This window comes from Hylobates moloch, unplaced genomic scaffold (assembly GCF_009828535.3).
Source record: "Hylobates moloch isolate HMO894 unplaced genomic scaffold, HMol_V3 SCAFFOLD_4, whole genome shotgun sequence".
Classification (NCBI taxonomy): Eukaryota; Metazoa; Chordata; class Mammalia; order Primates; family Hylobatidae; genus Hylobates; species Hylobates moloch.
This window is the reverse complement of record NW_026652279.1, coordinates 100,745,999-100,766,427: the sequence shown is the minus strand read 5'-3', so window position 1 is coordinate 100,766,427 and position 20,429 is coordinate 100,745,999. Positions and strand designations below refer to the sequence as shown.

Genomic DNA, 20,429 nt, shown 5'->3' with positions numbered 1-20,429 from the left:
AAGTAGATGTGTATTGTGCTTATTTCACAGCAGGCGTGCTCTAGTGAAGATGAACCTAACAGGTTTCATTCAAAAAAAGTATTATTTAGTTTCATTTATTTTACTGTTTTAATTAATTTTTAATTGAACTGTTTATGATATTTAAAAATTATTTTTTAAAATAATTGGTCACCTATTGAAAAGGACAGAGGGAAAAGATCTGTTTAAAGTTTTGCATTAGTCGTAGAAACCAGGTTGGGGATGTGTGGTGAAGTTGAGGGCTAATGGGGTGGCCCATGCATGGTGACTTTCTTAAGAGTAAACCTCCTAAATGTCACCTCAACCTCAAGCGGTTTCCATTGTATCTTGTGTATGCTGGGAGTAGAGGACCAGAGGAGTATACAGCTAATACCAGAAATATAGGAACAAATCCAGCCAAACCAAATTGGACCTCTGGGACAGAAACCATTTCATCTTTTGTTTTCTTGGGCACCCAGTAATTGTAGTAATAGTACATAATACGTAGTTGTTCTGAGATGGAAAAGTATATAAAGACATGATCTTTTTTTTTTTTTTTTGAAATAGAGTCTCGCTCTGTCGCCCAGGCTGGACTGCAATGGCATGGTCTTGGCTCGCTGCAACCTCCGCCTCACAGATTCAAGCGATTCTGCTGCATCAGCCTCCCAAGTAGCTGGGATTGCAGGCATGCGCCATCACGCCCGGCTAATTTTTGTATTTTTAGTAGAGACGGGGTTTCACCATGTTGGCCAGGCTGGTCTCAAACTCCTGACCTCGCGGTCCACCCACCTCAGCCTCCCAAAGTGCTAGGATTACAGGCATGAGCCACCGCGCCTGGCCAAGACATGATCTTTTAAGTAAAATTTGAAAAATTGAGGCATATTAAAGAAATGAGTTTGGGAGTTAGCATGGGATGAAAAGATGATGAGCTTTTGAGGGAGACCGCACAGTTACAGGCCAGGCAGTCATGAAGAGCAAGAGTTCAGGCAAGCTGCTTCACTTTTTTTTTGAGCATGTTAGCTTATTGGTAAAGTCAGGGTATGAATTCCTTCCACTGCTTTATGACATGGATTAACTGCATGGAAAGTACCTGTATAGGCCGGGCTCGGTGGCTCACGCCTGTAATCCCAGCACTTTGGGAGGCTGAGGCAGGCGGACTGCCTGAGGTCAGGAGTTCAAGACCAGCCTGCCAAACATGGCAAAACCCCTTCTCTACTAAAAATATAAAAAATTAGCCGGGCATGGTGGCGCGGGCGCCTGTAATCCCAGCTACTCGGGAGGCTGAAGCAGGAGAATCGCTTGAACCCGAGAGACAGAGGTTGCAGTGAGCCAAGATCACGCCACTGCACTCCAGCCTGGGCGACAAGAACGAAACTCCATCTCAACCAAAAAAAGGGGGGGAGGGGGACCTGTATAGTGTACAATAATTTATTACAGGCAATAACATGTAGAATAATTTTAAAAATAAGCCTTTAAAATAATAGCTTTTATTGAAAACTTGCGTGCACTCTTACCACATAAGAACAACTGTTGAGTTTTGTTTGGTGCAAACTAATTACAATTCTAATTTTTAAAAATTGTTTTTAAAATGATTTTTATAATTTTAATTTTGTGAAATATTGAAAGCTTCTTTTTCCAGTAGGAAAACAGGTTCCACATGTAAGACTTTGTTTTACTGTGAGAATACTTTTTTCAGAGCTGTGTTTGTTTAGGAATATATACAGATTATCATGTTTTTTAATAGCAATTCGTGTCTTTGATGGTGGTAACGTTGTGTAGCAAGAGAAAAAGAGCATCTTCACAGGAAGAAACATTGTTGATACCAATGTGTGTTTTGAAACCCATGTCAGACAGCCACCTTGCTTGGTGGCTTTAGCATGTGAGTGAAGAGACATATTTGAGTACCCTGACTTGCAGTTAACTGAGAGTCTGTGTTCACAAAGAGCAATTCCAGTATTCAGCCAAGTTTCTCTGTGGCTGCAGAAGTTTCTTGATATTATTTGAGGCTTCTTGGAGATAAGAATTTTTTCATTATACCCAGAAATCAAATTATTATCTATTGCTGAACTGAAGAGGTAAGAATGAATGTGGAGTTGAAAAAGTATTGCCTTAAAGGTTAAAATCCTGCTGGGCTTGGTGGCTCACGGCTGTACCTTGGGAAGCTGAGGCAGGCAGATCACCTGAGGTCGGGTGAGGAGACCAGCCTGGCCAACATAGCGAAGCTCCGTCTCTACTAAAAATACAAAAATTAGCCAGGCGTGGTGGCACATGCCTGTAATCCCAGCTACTGAGGAGGCTGAGGCAGGAGAATTACTTGAACCCGGGAGGCAGAGGTTGCAGTGAGCTGAGATCGTGCCACTGCACTCCAGCCTGGGTAACATAGCAAGGCTTTGTCTCAAAAAAAGATTAAAATTCTGTCAATAATTGTTCATATTAATACAACAACTGTTTTATAAAAGATTTGTAATAGTACATGCATTTGAATTGGTTCAGTGAAATTCAAGGAGAATATGACTTGAACTGTATGCTCTAGTTTGTTTCTTGGTTTCTTTTATAATTAACCATTTTGAGTTCAGCCAAGTAGGCGAAGCTGTGCAGTATGTTGCTACATGAATAGAGCAGCCTTCATAGCATTGAGGTATTTTGTATATACATTTTGATGTATGTGTTGTGTATAAGGGCAATGGTGGTAAATAACAATTTATAAAGGAAGAACCTTACATCTAGTTTTAGTATATTTGTAGCCTAATCTCAAGACCAGCAGGACAAGGTAGTAATGAAAAAGGTACTTGATAAAGTTTTTAGGAAGTTGATTATGGAATGTAATGCAATAAAATAAATTTGCAATTTGTCGAGTGAGTGAGTGTATTTAGAGGTCAGCATTCTTGATTCAGAATCTAATTTCTCTGGCTTGTTGGGTAATTACTTTGTAGTGAGGTTATGTGACAAAAAGGAAGCCATAAATTGAAGCCAAATTACAGATTGAGAAGTGGGGAGCATAAATTTTGGGATATCTCAGTGATAAGAGGGAAAACAATACTTATGCTCTGGGATGGTTGTGTCAGTACAGTGTAACTGTGTAGTCTACCTTGCACCTTCACCCATAAAAGGATGGATTGTTTGAAGATCCTTGCCAATCTCCCCACCAAACGGTTCTTGTAGCTATAAAAGAATAAATTGGTGATACTAGAGAGAGCAAGCTGGCTGTCCAGCGCCCCTCACCCATCAAGCACATTCATTTCCTCTGCTTAAAAGATAGAATTAAATCCCTGAGTATTTTTTAAAGCTTGCACATTAAAAGTATACTTTTTAGAAATAATAACAATAATTTTAACTCTACCAGGATAGTTGGAAGAAAACTAGTTACTATTTTACCTTAAATACAGATTCTTATTAAAAGAAGTGTTTTAAGAATTATTTTAATGTTTTAATTCTAATTGGATGATAACCATGCAATATTTCATGACTTGTATGAGTGAGCTCTGATTGTTTAAATCTGCTTTACCAATCCTAGTACAGAACCAGTGTTAAGTTTCACAGAATTCTTGCACCTTTAGTGCAGTGGATTTAGAATAAAGCTTACTAACTATTGTTCCATATCGTATCCCTTATATTGTTTGTTATGCTAGTATTAGAAACATAACTAGATCCAATGGACCTGGGGTTCAAAAATGAATACTAGAGTGAGGTAGAAAAAAAGGGATTTCTAAAGCATTTTCATACTATGTGGAAAATTAAAAAAAAAAAAAATCAAAAAAGGGATTGCCCTTTTACCCCATGTAAGCCGAGTGAGTCCCCGAGATGTCAGCCACTATTCAGCTTTGTTAAGTCTGTATTGAGCACTTATCGTGTGCCAGGAACAGCGTCTTAACATGTATGCATTCTTTTACATTGAGAATTTGGAAACTCCTGTGCATTTTCAAAAGGAAGAAAGTATGTTGATCCAGTAGTGCAGCATTTAAAATCTTTTTCTGAAAATTATAGCTTGGACTCTTGGTGTTTTTTTGGGGGCAGTGGTTTTTGTTTCTTTGTTTGTTTTTTGTTGTTGTTTTAAGTGATCTGTCTGTAGGATTTTTCTAACAGCTGCAATACTTGTCTACTAAATCCATTTCTCTTGGGGGATTCCAGAAACCAGGAATACTGTCAGCTGCATAGGTACTCTGAAGTTAAATTAATTCTGTATTTTAAGAACTAGCTAGAAAAAATAAAAATAAAAATAACTAGACAAGGATTTAATTTATTTTTCATTTGACATTCAAAGACTTCTAAATTCCTACATTTTTTATTGGAGAGTTCATGAAGTTTTATTTGTGACATTTCTGTCACTATATTGTTCCATATTTGCCTTAAATGATACTTTGCTAGGAAAGAATCTACATACCAATAGCAGATGAATAACAGCATAAACTAATAGTATAGCTCTTTCAGTCATTAATCGTTCATATGTCCTTCTTAATGTTTTACACTGTGCAGCACAAATATTATTTGTGATTTGTCATTGGACGTGGGGGTTGTGCCGATGCCTGTAAATTTTAAAGTTATGAAATGTTTCATTCATACAAAGTACTAGTTTTATGTTATAAAAATATAAAGAATAATGAAATGAACAATTATGTATCAACCATGCAGATTAAGAAATAGTCTAGTATATTGATGTAGCCTTTTTCTGTTGTTTTTTAACCTGTGGTTTTTTCCTTCTCCTGTTATTGCATGCAAGTGTTTGTTGCATTACTTATTTCTGCCAAGTGAGTCTATAAGCAGATGCTGCTGGTGAACTTCCCAGCCAGTGTTTTGGGCACTTTTTGCAGCTTCTACAATCTCTGATAGTTGAAGCTGTTTTCACTTCCAAACTGTTGTAAAGAATAATATAAAAGGAACTTTTTGAAGGATATTCTGTAGACATAAGAGTTTCTATGAAAATGAATTGCCCATATCCATCTCACTGCATTTTTTGTCTATGAATCACATATCTAACACATGTTATTTATGTTTACATATGAAGATAATCTTGATGATCAACAGAAAGAGCTTTCCAATTTCATTGAAAGGATTTGGAGTTGTCATGATGATTAGTTGCTGTTCACAGGAAAACAAACTATAACTACCTTAGCATGAGATTTAGCTCATATTTTTACAATACCTGATATTGATGTATATAGATAAATATAAATATAGATAAAGACTTTTTATATTTTAGAGCAGTTCTGAGTCCACAGCAAAAGTTGGGTGAAAATACAAACCCCCTCAAACATGCAGCCTCCCCACCCCCACCCATCAACATCCCACACGAGAGTGGTACATTGTTACAGCTGATGAAACGACATTGACACATCATCGCCGTCCAGAGTCCATAGTGTACATAGGGTTCACTCTTGGCATTGTACATTCTATGGGTTTGGACAGGTGTATGATGTCCACCATTAAGGTATCATACAGAGTAGTTTCACCATTCTGAAAATCCTCTTTGTTCTGCCTATTTATCCTTCCCTGCCCCCGCAACTTCTGGCAACCACTGATCTTTCGCCTGTCTCCATAGTTTTGCCTTTTCTAGAATGTGTAGTTGGAATCATGTAGTGATGTTAGATTTTAATTTCTGAAATTCAATTTGATGTCAAAAAGGGGACAGATTTCACATACTGAAAGTTTTCTTTTCAAAGCTTCATTTGACAGCATTTTCGTAAATAAAAGTAACCACTATTTTGGAATTATGTATTCAACATAATTACCAAAACATAAAAGATTTTTTTCTGTGACTAAAGGGTTGCAAATTTATTGCTCTATATACTTCCAAGGTAATTATGGGCATTGAGAGATAAGTGCTGCTATCATAATTTGATTACCTTCTCCACCCTGCATTTCCAGATGGAGTAAAGTGGGGTCAAGTAGTCTCATAAGCTCTAAGCCCCTCTCCAAAGCCTCTCTGGCAGCAGGCCTGACAATACCAAGGGCATGAGCACATAGTGTCTAGCTTGGTCTCCTTAATCATCTCTGTGCACGTGCTGCTGCCTTGGCTGCTGGGTTTTGGCCAGAGTGGCCATGGAGCTGGGCCAGGGTATTATGAAAAAGCGCTAGGTTAGGTTTCAGTTTTCTGTGATTAGACTGAAAGATTTAGTTGCCAATTGTCATCAACCATATTTCTCACACTTTGCTCGATGAGTTATATTATCTCCAAAAGAAACCAGAAGGCTGTTTAGAAGTCCATAGTCTTACTGTAAATTGCCATCCAGTGAGTTGAGGCTCTTGCAGTCTACCTCTGATCTTCTGTTTTAATATCAGAGTGTTAATAGGAGGGATTATTGAAAGCTTTTTTTAATAATAGGCATATAAGACTTTTACTTTTTAGTTATACTTTTATGTATATGAATAATTAAACCACGATAACGTGTGTTAGATATGTACCTAAAAAACAACCAAGATAGGTCTTAGAAAATATCCTGCTTTTTTTTTTTTTGGAGACTGGGTGAGTCAGAGGATGCTATTCCTAAATTCCTCTTGTGATGTGTTACCAGTCTGTTTATTTTGGCAAGATAAACTGTTAAGACTTAACAAATGATGGCTGTAAAGCACATGCTTTGTTAAGTATATAAACAGGCCACAGATGTTTCTATGGAAAGAAAGTATCTTATTCATCTCCATATTCCAGTGCCTGGCTCTTAGCGTTCGATAGATTTTTTTTTTTTTTTTTTTTGAGACAGGGTCTTGCTGTGTCACCCAAGCTGAAGTGCAGTGGCGTAATATTGGCTCACAGCAACTTCTGCCTCCCGGATTTAAGCGATTCTCCTGCCTCAGTCTCCTGAGTAGGTGGAACTACAGGCATGTTCCACCACGCCTGGCCAATTTTTGTGTTTTTAGTAGAGACAGAGTTTTGCCGTGTTGGCCAGGCTACTCTTGAACTCCTGATTTCAGGTGATTCACCCATTTCAGCCTTCCAAAGTGCTGGGATTACAGGCATGAGCCACCATGCCTGACTGAGAGCTCTCCTAAAGTATAAACCTAGGAGTGGAATTTTTTAATCAGAGTATGTAAATGTTCACTTTTAGAAGATAGTAGTGTCAAATTTTTGCTAAAGTGATCGGACCAATGTATTACCTGTGTGTGAGTTCTCAGTGATCCATGTTCTCACCAACACTTACTGCCAAACTAGCAAGCATAAAATATGATCTTAATTTGCTTTCCCAAGTACCAGTAACATTGAGCGTCTTTTCATATATTTAAATATGTAGTTCTATGATTCCTCTTTTGAAATGCTGGTTTGTGTCCATTGCCCATTTTCCTAATGGGGTGTTTGTCTTTTCCTTAGTGATTTGTAGAAAGTCTATATATGTTCTAGAACTAGTTTCTTGTTGGTTATATGGGTTTCAGATTGATATGGTTTGGCTCTGTGTCCCCACCCAAATCACATGTCGAATTGTAATCTTGTAATACCCACATGTCAGGGGCGGGGACCTGGTGGGGGGTGATTGGATTATGCGGGTGGTGGTTTCCCGCATGCTGTTCTCATGAGAGTGTGTGGCAGTTCTCTCCTCGCTCTCTCTCTGCTGCTCTGCCATGCTAAGACATGCTTGCTTCCCCTTCACCTTCCACCATGATTGTAAGTTTCCTGAGGCCTCCCAGTCATCCTTCCTGTTAAGCCTGCGGAACTGTGAGTCACTTAAACCTCTTTTCTTCATAAATTACCCAGTCTCAAGTAATTCTTTACAGCAGTGAGATAATGAACTAATACACAGATCTATTTTTTTATGGCTCCTTTTTCACTTTTTTTCTGTATTTAAAATATGGAATAATTCTGTATTTAAAATATGGAATAATTTTAGATTTACAGAAAATTTGCAAAGACAGTACAGAGAGTTTCCACGTGCCTTGTACCCAGTTTTCTCTTAATAGTATCATCTTTTGTAGCCATGGTACATTTGTCAGAACTAAGAAATTAACGTTGGCATATTATTAGTAACTAAACTAAAGGCTTTATTGGATTTCACCAATTTTTCCACCAGTGTCCTCTTCCTGTGCCAGGACCTCGTCCTGGATATCACATTGCATTTTGACTTCATCATATTTTTTGATGAACAGTGTTCCTCATCTTAATGTAGTTGAAAGTTGTTTTTTTTTTTAATTATTTGTAATTTTGGTTCCAATGTAAAGACACCTACCCTTCCTGTGTTTTCTTCTAAATTCTTTAAAATTTGCCTTTCCTGACTTTAACATCTTAGAATTTAGTCAAGTAGGGATGCAAATTTTTTTTTCTCCATGTGGATAACAGGTTTTTCTGCAATATTTATTGAATAGTCCTTCATCCTCAATGATCTGCCATACTGTAGTTTTTATATAAGTGTGGGTCTCTCCTCTGCCTCCCAGGTTCAAGCGATTCTCCTACCTCAGCCTCCCAAGTAGCTGGGCTTACAGGCTCCTGCCACCATGCCCAGCTAATTTTTGTATTTTTAGTAGAGATGGGGTTTTATCATGTTGGCCAGGCTGGTCTTGAACTCCTGACGTCAGGTGATCCACCCACCTCAGCCTCCCAAAGTATTGGGATTACAGGCGTGAGCCATCATGCCCGGCTCCTCCTTATTCTTAATCAACATCTTCTAAATGAATGCTTCTGGGTTTTCAACTTTAAAAATAAATACTTAGGTATCTGTGTGCTGATGATGCCCTAATTTGTAGTTCCGGCCCTGATCTCTTTCCCAAACTCCAGACATGTATCAAACAGTTAATAGAACATTCCCACTTGGATTCCTATTTTAGATCTAAAATTTAACATGTCCAAAAGAAGAGAGGCCGAGAGGCCTTCATCTCCCTGTATGCGTCATCTCACATTGCCCTGTCCAACACCCCCATCCTTCTGTATTGTAGGAATCTTCCCAGCTATCAGGATAAAAACCCAGGTGCACCCCCACCGCTGCCTTGTTTTCTGTCTTGCATCAGGTCATTTTCCAGTGTCAACCCTTTCTCCAAAATCTGTACCCAGTTTGGCTGCTTGGCATCATCTCTACCCTGGTCCATGGCACCATTATACTTTGCAGTGTAAGCAGTCTGATTTTCCTTTAAAGAATTATATCTGGCCAGGTGCAGTGGGTTACACCTGTAATCCCAGCACTTTGGGAGACTGAGGCAGGAGGATCCCTTGAGGCCAGGAGTTCGAGACCATCCTGGCCAACATGGCAAAACCCCGTCTCTACTAAAAATACAAACATTAGCTGGGCACGATGATGCACACTTGTAGTCCCAGCTACTCAGGAGGCTGAGGCAGGAGAATCGCTTGAACCCAGGAAGCGGACGCTGTAGTGAGCCGAGATCACACCACTGCACTCCAGCCTGGGTAACAGAGCGAGACTCTGTCTCAAAAAAAAAAAAAAGCATTCTATCTGTTTGAAGCATTGCAGTGGCTTCTTGCTGCAATTAGAAGAAAACCTAGTGTCCTTGTCATAGCCTATCGAAGCCTTTGATCTGTTTCTTGCCTGCCAGCCCCATTCTCACCCCATGTTATGTCAGGACCTGTCACTCTCTGCTCCAGGTCTACGGGCTCTCTCTGTGATGTAAATGCCAGGCTCATTCTTGCCTCCTGACCTTTGTAGGTTTTTAAACTAGAGTGACCTTTTAGCCAAATGTTAGCTCCATTCAGGGACATCTTGGACCACAAGTAACTCTGTGAAACAGCCTGGTGGTGTGCATAGTCATCCTACCTTTTTCTCTGATAATTTTTCTCTTCTTTCTCAGTGGTGTAGTTTTGGTGTAACACTTTAATTCAGTGATAGTAGCTAAATGAAGAAGAAAGAATAGGAAAGAGGAAAATTAGGAATAACAAGCTAAACAATTTCACTGAGACTATCTTGAAGCGTATACAGCCTGAGGGTCTCCTTAGTGGATCTCATACAGGTCTAGTTACATCCGGTACCATGCTCGTGGAGAGAGGCCTATTTAGCCAGTCAGAGCTTTGGGCAAGAAGAAGCCTGGCTTTTCCCTAATCTTATCTACTTTGTCTCTTTTTCTAAGTTTCCCACATGTGTTTCCTTTGTAAGAAGAAAAACTAATTGCAGTGAACCATAAAGACAGAGAACCAAAAGGAGGGAGAAATTTATTTCCACAGAGTATTTGGGCTTGTTAAATTTCTGATTTTTCTCTAAGTATGGGACACTTTTGGTATTTCTCTAATAATTATGAGTTGAGTCAATGGGTATTACATTTTTTTGAAGACACTTAATGCTTTTCTACTGTATGGAATTTGCTGTTCTTTTTTATTACGAGTTATTTCTTGTTAAGGAGCACTGGTGGAGTTCTCCCCACATGTTCTTAAACCTGCTGATTAAGTCAGTCTGTTTTCATCATTCTTCAGTTTCTCTAAAACCATTTTAAAGTGTGTAGGGTGTATACATTTTTTTTATTATAACAATTCTCTTCTTGACTACAGAAAATGTTAATGTTATTTTTATTTGAAAAAGGCATGTTCCACAAAACACTGAACAGCTGGTTTTTAAAATAAACTTTAATTCCAGATTGCCTAAGACTTACTTAAACTGAACTTAGAGAGATTTTAGAAAGTTCAATAAAAACTTATTAATAATTGGGAAGCTCTGTTAAAGGAAAAACTTAAACTATTTGTATGTATTTATATGACTTGTTACAATGCCAATTGTCATTCTCTGGACATTTGTTTTATGCATGTTCTTTTCTTTCAGCTTGATAAAGATGACATGGTATACATGGAAGCATATGATAAATTGTTGGAGTCCTGGTTAACTTTGGTTCAAGATGACAAACATTTCCATAAAGGCTTTTTTACCCAACATGCAGTTCAAGTTTTCAATTCCTATATTCAGTGCCACCTAGCTGCTCCAGATGGCACAAGAAATTTGGTGAGTTTTAAGCAAGATGGTAATTAACAGTCTATTTCATCATAGGCTATATTTTACCATGTTACACATTATATAATGCCAGAAATTTAGGATGGGTTCCCTCAGAAGATTTGCTGGGAGCAAAAGTGGCCTTGTTCTCTGAGTTCTTATTATTTGGGATGTTGCTTATATATATTCCTTTTCAGTTTTCAGCTACCCACCTCTTTCTGTCTAGCTGTCAAGAGATATGAATAATTTGGGCCATGGATATCTGATTATTTCAGTGACAGAAGTTCAATTCTCCCATATGGGAGGTGGGTTGTGGGTGTGCAGTTAGTTGTGTTGATCACCATGGAGTGATTCTTGTACTTCTTGCTCTTGTATGTTTTCCCCCTTTTGATAACTACCACGGCTGTCAGCCTTGTTAGAAGGGAGTTCCTAGATAGCTGTGCTCAAAGGTCGGCTGTGTCCTGCTCTCCTTTTGCTATGCAGTGCTAAGCTATCTAAGCTATGTTATGGAGCCACAGAAGTGCACGTTGAATAGGCAGTGCAGTTCCTCATTGTTTATTTCTTTTACTTGCAATAGACTGCCAATGGTGTGGCCTCTCGTGAGGAGGAAGAAATAAGTGAACTTCAAGAGGATGATCGAGACCAGTTTTCTGATCAACTGGCCAGTGTAGGAATGCTAGGAAGAATTGCTGCAGAACACTGTATACCTCTTCTGACAAGGTACACACAGTCCAAAGAAACCCCATGGAGCAAATATTCTCTATTCACAATTCCCTGGAGAGCACTTAAAGTGTTTAAAGACTTTAAACACCCCCACCCCGTGTCCCAGCACACTGGAACAAATGGACAGAAACATACTCATGATTGCGTTCCTTGGCTTAGACATTTGGAGCCCAGGCACTACAGCATAGATGGCAGAGAGATTATGGAAAACATGGTATGAGAAATGATTTGACCCATATCAGTAAAAACTTGGAATAACCAGTTTTCAAATGCCTGTTGTAAACCTTGATTGTTTGTAAAGCAGTGTTTTAATTCTATGTTATAAAAAATAAATCATAATTCCTATAGTGCTATGAGAACGGTTGTGTACTATAATGTTTTTGTATATGTGTTTTTACGCTAACATTTAATTCATGTTGTCTAATATATGGAAATTGTAAGTTGTTCCATGTCTTTGCTTATTGAACTTTATGAAGCTACTGTTTTCTCCTCTTTTAGTTTATTAGAAGAAAGAGTAACAAGACTCCATGGTCAGTTACAACGACATCAGCAACAGTTACTTGCTTCACCTGGTTCAAGCACTATTGACAACAAAATGCTTGATGATCTCTATGAAGATATTCACTGGCTTATTTTAGTTACAGGTTGGTTGGTGGTTTCTTTTTAAAATGTAATTGCCAACTGAGCAATTTAAGCCTTAAAAGAAGCTTCATATATGAAAAACAATAGTGTATATATAATATTGGATAAAATTTGGATACAGCTATTTTCTGTCATAGAACTATGGATGCATTTTTTAAAAAAAACTGGCTAATATGTATGCAGTGCCTATTGCATACCAAATGTTTTGTGGATCTCATTCTACCCGCTGAATTAGTATTGCTAGGTAGTATTACTATTATCATCATCATCGTCATTATCCCCAACTAATAGATGAAGAAGCTGAGACTTTGAGAGTATAAGAAACTAGCCCATTGTCACACTGTTGTTAATTTTTGGAGCCAGAATGTATATCTAGGCAGTCTGACTCTTAGGATCTTCTTTTTTGACCACCATACTATTAGTGTTTCCATATTTTAAATAATAAGGAAAAAATCTTGACTTTTGAACATGAATTCCCTAATATTGACTTCTACTATAGATAGTGCAAAATTTCTATTAACTTTACAGAATACAATACTGAAAATTATTTAAGGTAGTAGATTAAAAAGCCCCTATGAATTACAAAATTGATGAATAAAACATTTGTCCTTTTCTGTATTTTTGAGGGTTACTTATCTGAGACATAGAAAGTTTTTTTTGCATAAACTTGAAATTAACAGGTTAACATTTATAATTTACATCAATTTATATGATGTATATAAATCAAACTGAAAACATTTATAGTACAATTTGATAAATGTAGATTTGTTAAGTGTTCATTTTTAATTTTTTTTAAACTGAAGGCTACCTCTTAGCTGATGATACTCAGGGAGAGACTCCGCTAATACCTCCAGAAATAATGGAATATTCCATTAAGCATTCATCTGAAGTTGACATTAATACAACACTTCAAATTTTGGGATCTCCAGGAGAAAAGGCTTCTTCCATCCCAGGGTACAACAGAACAGATTCTGTGATTAGGTAATATAAACTCTATAGCTGTGCTCTTGTAATTTTTATACTGTTTTATAAATTCTGAGTTGATGGGTAGATAACTGGAGTGATAGGCACGTGGTAAATCTGATACATGAAAAAAATGAAAACTTGGAGAAGCCTTGAAATACACAAGGATGGCAAGTACTCAGTATATTTAGGCAATGCCACTCTAGTGAGAGTTGACAGCTATACCCAGTACTGAAGAAAAGTAATGTCAAATTATTCTGAATACAATGAGACTTGGAAGGGACATTGAATGTAGTTAGGAACATAACGCCTGTCCATCAGAGAGCAATACTGATGGATGCAGGCACCCTAAATGAAGGGAACCAGATGAACGTCAACAAGTATCGTTCATAAAAGCTAAAACTACGTTTCGGTGGCTTTCTCATGGAAAATGATAGATAAAAATTTGTATCTCACAAAATGGAAATATTTATTCTAAATGTGAAACTTAAGAGCTGTGTTATAATACAGGAGAGTGCCTCTAATGAGATGATTCACTTTAATCTTCCTAATACTAATGGCAAAATTTTCGTTAATTCTTAATGGTGAAATTAAGGAGGGGTAAGCCTGTATTAAAAATGTTCCGGCCAAGTGCGGTGGCTCATGCCTGCAATCCCAGCACGTTGGGAGGCCGAGGCTGGCGGATCATGAGGTCAAGAGATTGAGACCATCCTGGCCAACATGGTGAAACCCTGCCTTTACTAAACATACAAAAATTAGCTGGATGTGGTGGTGTACGCCTGTAGTCCCAGCTACTCGGGAGGCTGAAGCAGGAGAATTGCTTGAACCCGGGAGGCAGAGGTTGCAGTGAGCTCAGATCACGCCACTGCACTCCAGCCTGGCAACAGAGCAAGACTATCTCAAAAAAAAAAAAAAAGTTCCTAAAAGTGGATTTGAAAACAACATGTGAAATTTCAGTATCTTTAACTTTATTTTAAATGTAGGTTGCAAGCAGAGATGTCAGTAATGATAATAACATTGGTTTTTGTCAACTGGAAAACCAGTAACTCAAACAGGATGCTGTCCCCTTCATTCTTTTTAGTATGCAAAAATATATGGATATCATTTAAACATGCAATAGAAAATGTGGCTTTTTAAAAAACAGTTGAAATATTAAGCTGATAACCAAGGAAATGTTGGGGAATTTATTTCCTTTATTGTTGCAGTCTCTTGTTTGAAATAAAATCATACTTTATTGAAAAAGTTATATCTTCATTTTAGGATTACCTTAGTCATTAGATTTAGTGTCTCTGGAAATCAGTGCTTTGCTCTGGTTTGGTTGGTGGTAAATGTTAATTTAAAAAGCAGTTCATTTCAGGGTGCTGTCATATTATATATTCTTTGTTATATTTTTTGCTTGGGCAGTAGCATCAGGAATGCTTTCCTTGTATTTTAAGTGCTTTTTCCATTTTTGTCAGGTGTTAGTGTGGGAGCAAAACATTTTGGTATCTGAGAGCACAGACTATGGAGGATTGGGACCAAAAAAAAAGTCACCATGTTTTTAATCCAAAGAATTAATATGAAATTTAATGTTATATGGTAGAAACATTTCTTGTTTCACTAAAAAAGCAGCTCACATTTCTTAAAACAGGTATCATTTGAGAAATAATTATTGACTGCTGACTGCGTAACAGGGAGCCTTTGGGTATTTGAACAAAACAGACAAGTCACTCCTTTTAGAACTCTTTGTAAAGGAGAGAGAATAAATAAGTAAATTATGCAGTATGTTAGAAGACAGCAAATGTGACAGGTAAAAAGCTAGAGTGAGAGTATCAGTAGGGATTGATGTAGTTGTCATTAGTGTGATCAGTGTTGGCTTTATTTAGAAGGTGACTTGGGAGCAGAGATGTGAGGTTGGTAAGGGAGGCCATGAAGGTGTCTGGGGGGAGAGCATTCCAAGCAAAATAAACAGTGAATGCAAAGGCCCTGGGCCAGCTTGGCATGTTCAAGAACAGCAAGAATGCCGTGGTGGGTTGAGCAGAGTGAGGTGGAATTTTGTAGGAGTTGGAGTTAGGAAAATAGAAGGAAAACAGATAAGGTCTTAGGCCTTTGTAACATCTTTGGCTTTTGTTCTGAATGAAGCAGCATGCCATTGTAGGGTTTTGAGCAGAAGAGTAACTTAAATGTTAAGAAGTTTACTCTGCTGCATTGAGAGTAAATGATGGAGGCTGGGCACCGTGGCTCACACCTGTAATCCTAGCACTTTGGGAGGGCAACGTGGGCAGATTACCTTAGCTCAGAAGTTCAAGACCAGACTGGGCAATATTGAAACCCCCGTCTCTACTAAATACAAAAAATTAGCTGGGCATGGTGGTGCTCGCCTCCTGTAGTCCCAGCTACTCAGGAGGCTGAGGCACGATAATCACTTGAACCTCAGAGGCAGAGGTTGCAGTGAGCTGAGATCACACCACTGCACTCTAGCCTGGGTGACACAGCAAGACCTTGTCTCAAAAAAAAAAAAACAAAATGCAAAAAAACCCAAGAGTAAATGATGGAAGCCAGGAGACCAGTTAGGAGACAAATTGCAGTAATCCAAGAGAAAGATGATGGTGGCTCAGATCTATAGTGGAGGTTGTGAGAAGTTAAATCTCTGTTTGATTTATTGTGCTGACTTTGGATTTATGACATACAAATGTAATCTAGGATTGACTTGGAAAATACGAGAAACTGAGTGCTGTTTGGAATATATTTGTAGATATAGTGCTTTAAGAAATTGAAGTAGGAATGGGGTATTAATGTTGGAATATCAACAATTTAAAAATATTTTGATGTTTTTATCAGTGGGATTTCAATTCCCCTGCGTGCCAGCATCTGAGGATACAGTTAGAAGTGTGTAAGCGTGTTATAGGAGCTCCTGGTTCCCCTAATCTATGGGCAGAGGAGAACCAGAGGGGGCTTCTTGAAACAAGAGTACTTCAGGCAGTGACAATAGCATAAGCAGCGATGTTATAGGAAAAGGGTCCCTGAGGGTTCTTGGATCTTGCACAAAAAAGAATTCAGGGCGAGTCCATAGAGTAAAGTGAAAGCAAATTTATTAAGAAAGTAAAGGAATAAAAGAATGGCTACTCCATAGACAGAGCAGGAAGTTCTTGAAAATAAGAAATAAGAAAATAAGAGGAGGAACATGTCCACCATAGGCACAATGCTAGTGTGTGTGTGTGTGTGTGTGTGTGTGTGTGTGTGTGTGTATGTGTGTGTGTATACATTTATATATCAACATTTATAATTTACATCAATTTATATGATGTATATAAATCAAACTGAAAACATTTATAGTACAATTTGATAAATGTAGGTTGCAAAATACAGTAATTAAGAAAAGTAATCCTTAATTACTTTTCTTTACTAAAGTAAAAGGATTACTTTTCTTAATTACTGTATTTTGCAAGAATCAATATTACTATCTTTAAAGCAAAATTAGGAATGCCTTTGTTCTCCAGATGTCAGAATATCTGGACACTCCCAAGTCTGGGTCTGTTTAGTAAATCTTATTAATTTATTCCCTTAACTGTAAACATCTAGAGAATAGGGAATGCCTGACTTTCTGGGAATGCAGCCCATCAGGTCCCAGCATCATTTTCCTAGCCGTCACTCAAGATGGAGTCAGTCTGATTTGATGCCTCTGACAGTAAGAGAGCCCTGCTCAAGTGAGAAGAACTTAGGTGTGGCTGGTGTGTGACCCAGGAAGGCAGGGCGATAGCTTTGGTCTGGGGATGAGGGTGGAGAGGCAGGGAGGATGCCGTAGGTGGGGCTGATAAAGTGGGAGTAAAAATACTGAAAAGGATTTACAGCAGAGAAATGAAGTGATCAAAATATTTTAGAGATACTATTCCATGGGTGATAAATTTAAAGGGTGATGAGGCAAGTTAGGAAGCATTTTCCTTCGTAGTCTTGGGAGTGAAGATGGAGAAAGGTTCTTGGGTTATGAGAGGTATTTCTGAGGTAGAAGAAAGGCCCCTGGGTGCCTCCCCTGGACCTGCCTGACTCAGGCTGAGTGGTTCTTTCATTGATGTTTCTTCCACTTTACAAAAGAAAGGCCGAAGTTTTCACTTCTACCTCTGAACATGTGGATTGGCAGGTGTGTAAAACCCTACAGAGGAGAGGGACAGTTGCAAACAGTGTGGCATTGACTAAGTGACTGAGTTACTAGTGAGTGGACAATTAGCAGGTTTCAGTCCTTTGCATTAAATAACATGAAGAGGACCTAATCACATCAACTAAGAGATGATTAAAAATAATTTTTGTTGGTAGATCTCTGTGATTTTTGGTGTATAACTTGGAAGAGATTCAAATAATTGGGTGACTCTGCTATTTTAAAAATAGGTTCTACTTATATGAAGTTTTCTCAGTACTTATATCTGTTAAAAGGAAAAATAGGAATCAAATCATGCTCCACTCGCTCACCTGGCAATAGGTAATGTTCATTCAAAGATACATGAACTAAGTGGGGAAAGAACCCTACTAAGTTAATCACATTAAGAGAGGCATACAATTTTATGTTTGTGTTTGTTTATGTTTAATAATTTATTTAAATTTATATTGTTTTGCTCAGTTGTCTAGTTTTAAGTATCATAATGATAATCCAGAAGACATTTTTAAACACTTATGGTCTTATGGTCATTGAAAATGTTTAAAAGTTATCTTTCAATATGTAGACATTTGTATCGGAGTATGTAGTATGATGAATAAAATACTGGAACATAAAAATTATTTTAGGATAATGTTCTATGGGAAAATGAAATTAAAAATAAGGAAAATCTGTTTATATTTTTAATGGATGATAGTGGGTATCAGAACATTATGATAATAAAACTCCAGTGCATAAATTTAAAGTGTTAATGTAACCATTTTCTTTTGAATCTGGTTAGGCTGGAATAGATATTTAAAATGATTTAATCTTACCAGGAATTTTGACATATCTACAACTTAAATGTATTACTGTACTGGGAGATTGTTGGGGTTTTGTTTGTTTTGTTGTTGTTCATATACCGCCTAAAAAGTTTTTTTAAAGTTTGAGCATTGGTGGTATAGGAAATGTGCAGACAGTGAAGAAGGCTGGGCATGGTGGCTTATGCCTGTAATCCCAACACTTGGGAGGTCAAGGTGGGAGGATTGCTTGAGCTCAGGAGTTCAAGACCAGCTGGGTGACATGACGAAACCCTGTCTTTACGAAAATTTTTTAAATCGGGCTGGTGTAGTAGTGTGTGCCTGTAGTCCCAGCTACTTGGGAAACTCAGGCAGGAGGATCGCTTGAACCCAAAAAGTTAAAGCTGCGGTGAACCGTGATTGTGTCTGGGCATACTGCAGCCTGGGTGACACAGCAACTCTGTCTGAAAAAGAAAAAGACAGAGGAGATTCTGGGGTGGAACCTTAAAAACCTCCTGATTTAAAGAAGAAGGTCAGGAGAAGAGGATGCTGCCATGAAGACTGGGAAAGAGGAAGCAGATGGCTAGATGAAGAGAGGAAGGGCAGTGACCCCAGGGAGGCTGCAGGAAGATAAGGGCAGTAACAGTGGGCCATCCAGTGGGGTAAAGAACTGAAACATGTTTGTATGATTTCATGATGAGATCATTTCAGGCTTCCTGAGAGCACTAGTAAAGGAGCATAAGCCGAATTTGAGTGATGAGAATCCTTTTCTCAGCACTGATACTCATTGGTGCGTAATGGGGTCTTTCCATTACATCCTTTGCTTCCTTGCCTTTTGGCTAAAGTCAAGTTAAATATATATCACTTCTGATTATGTGCCCTCCTCAACAAAGACATTTCTATTTGTCTGCATGTCACGCTATGTGATTGACACCACACGACCATATGAATTATGTAGTGTAGGAAAGGACAATATGTGTACTTACACAGATAATCTTTCTTTTTTTTTTTTTTTGAGACGGAGTCTCGCTCTGTCACCCAGGCTGGAGTGCAGTGGCGCGATCTCGGCTCACTGCAAGCTCCGCCTCCTGGGTTCACGCCATTCTCCTGCCTCAGCCTCTCCAAGTAGCTGGGACTACAGGCGCCCGCCACCACGCCCGGCTAATTTTTTTTGTGTTTTTAGTAGAGACGGGGTTTCACCGTAGTCTCGATCTCCTGACCTCGTGATCCGCCCGCCTCGGCCTCCCAAAGTGCTAGGATTACAAGCGTGAGCCACTGCGCCCGGCCACACAGATAATCTTTCTAGCAAGAGTTTTATTTAAAAATACCATGAAGAATCAAGTTTACTAGGAAATATTAGATTTAAACAAGGCTCAATACTCAAAACTTTCTAAATAACTCCCAGATCTTGTACTATAACATGACCATGATATAAAAACACAAACCATACTAACCAGGGTAGTTTTAAGTAGTGATGCTAAGTAGTACATGCTAAAAGAGTTTGGCATGTACTCTGAAGATTTAATTTGATGTATTTCTCCTGAAAATCTGAAAATTTTGAATCTGAAAATTCTCTTTAGCTAGTAATGCTGATATTCACACATGCAGTTACAACTTCAGCAGAAGGATGTCTCTAGTATTGACTCTTCCTTTCTTTATCTTGTCTCCTGCTTCATGAAAAATCAGAAATAATATGGGACACTTGTCTAAAACTCTGTAGATGAAATTTTCAAGTATAGCCTGACCTAAATCCAGAGAATTGAAAGACAAAAAAGGACTTTTAAGGAAAAAAATATGGTTAGACAACAACTAAATAAAGAAAAGAATAAATGACTTCTGTTTTATACCTACAGGCTGTTGTCTGCCATTCTCAGAGTTTCAGAAGTTGAATCTCGAGCAATAAGAGCAGATCTCACTCATCTACTAAGTCCCCAGATGGGCAAAGATATTGTTTGGTTTTTAAAACGCTGGGCAAAGACTTATCTCCTGGTGGATGAAAAACTATATGATCAGGTCAGAATGTAAAACTGTTAAAACTTCATTTGGATTTATGATGATAGCAGTTATAGAAGCAGGAACATTTTTCTTGGTGGTTTTTTTCATCAAAATATAACTGTTTAAGAGCAGTTTAACATTTTCTATGTTGAAGAGAATTATGTGACTGGAATGCTGTTTTAATGTGTTTTTTAGAGCACATCACTTGATTTAGTTTATTTTAACCACTATTGAAGATACAGATTATTATTTGGGAATAGAATGTGCTTTTTTGTATTTGGTTTAATACTATGTTAGTTTTTTAATACTATGGGAATAATAGAAGTTGACAGGAAAATCACACTGGAAAATGTGAGTGGATTG

The 20,429-nt window shown here is 38.1% G+C and overlaps 1 protein-coding gene across 3 annotated transcripts in view; it reads left to right on the top strand.

Moving 5' to 3' along the window:
- Positions 1–20,429, top strand: part of XPO4 (exportin 4) — a 121,980-nt gene that overhangs the window by 84,733 nt on the left and 16,818 nt on the right. For all 3 annotated transcript variants that reach the window (XM_058437797.1, XM_058437796.1, XM_032150709.2), the window contains exons 10-14: positions 10,674–10,850; positions 11,416–11,558; positions 12,060–12,205; positions 13,007–13,184; positions 19,925–20,084. In XM_058437797.1, coding sequence (XP_058293780.1) covers positions 10,674–10,850; positions 11,416–11,558; positions 12,060–12,205; positions 13,007–13,184; positions 19,925–20,084 — 804 coding nt within the window. The remainder of the gene's footprint in view (positions 1–10,673; positions 10,851–11,415; positions 11,559–12,059; positions 12,206–13,006; positions 13,185–19,924; positions 20,085–20,429) is intronic.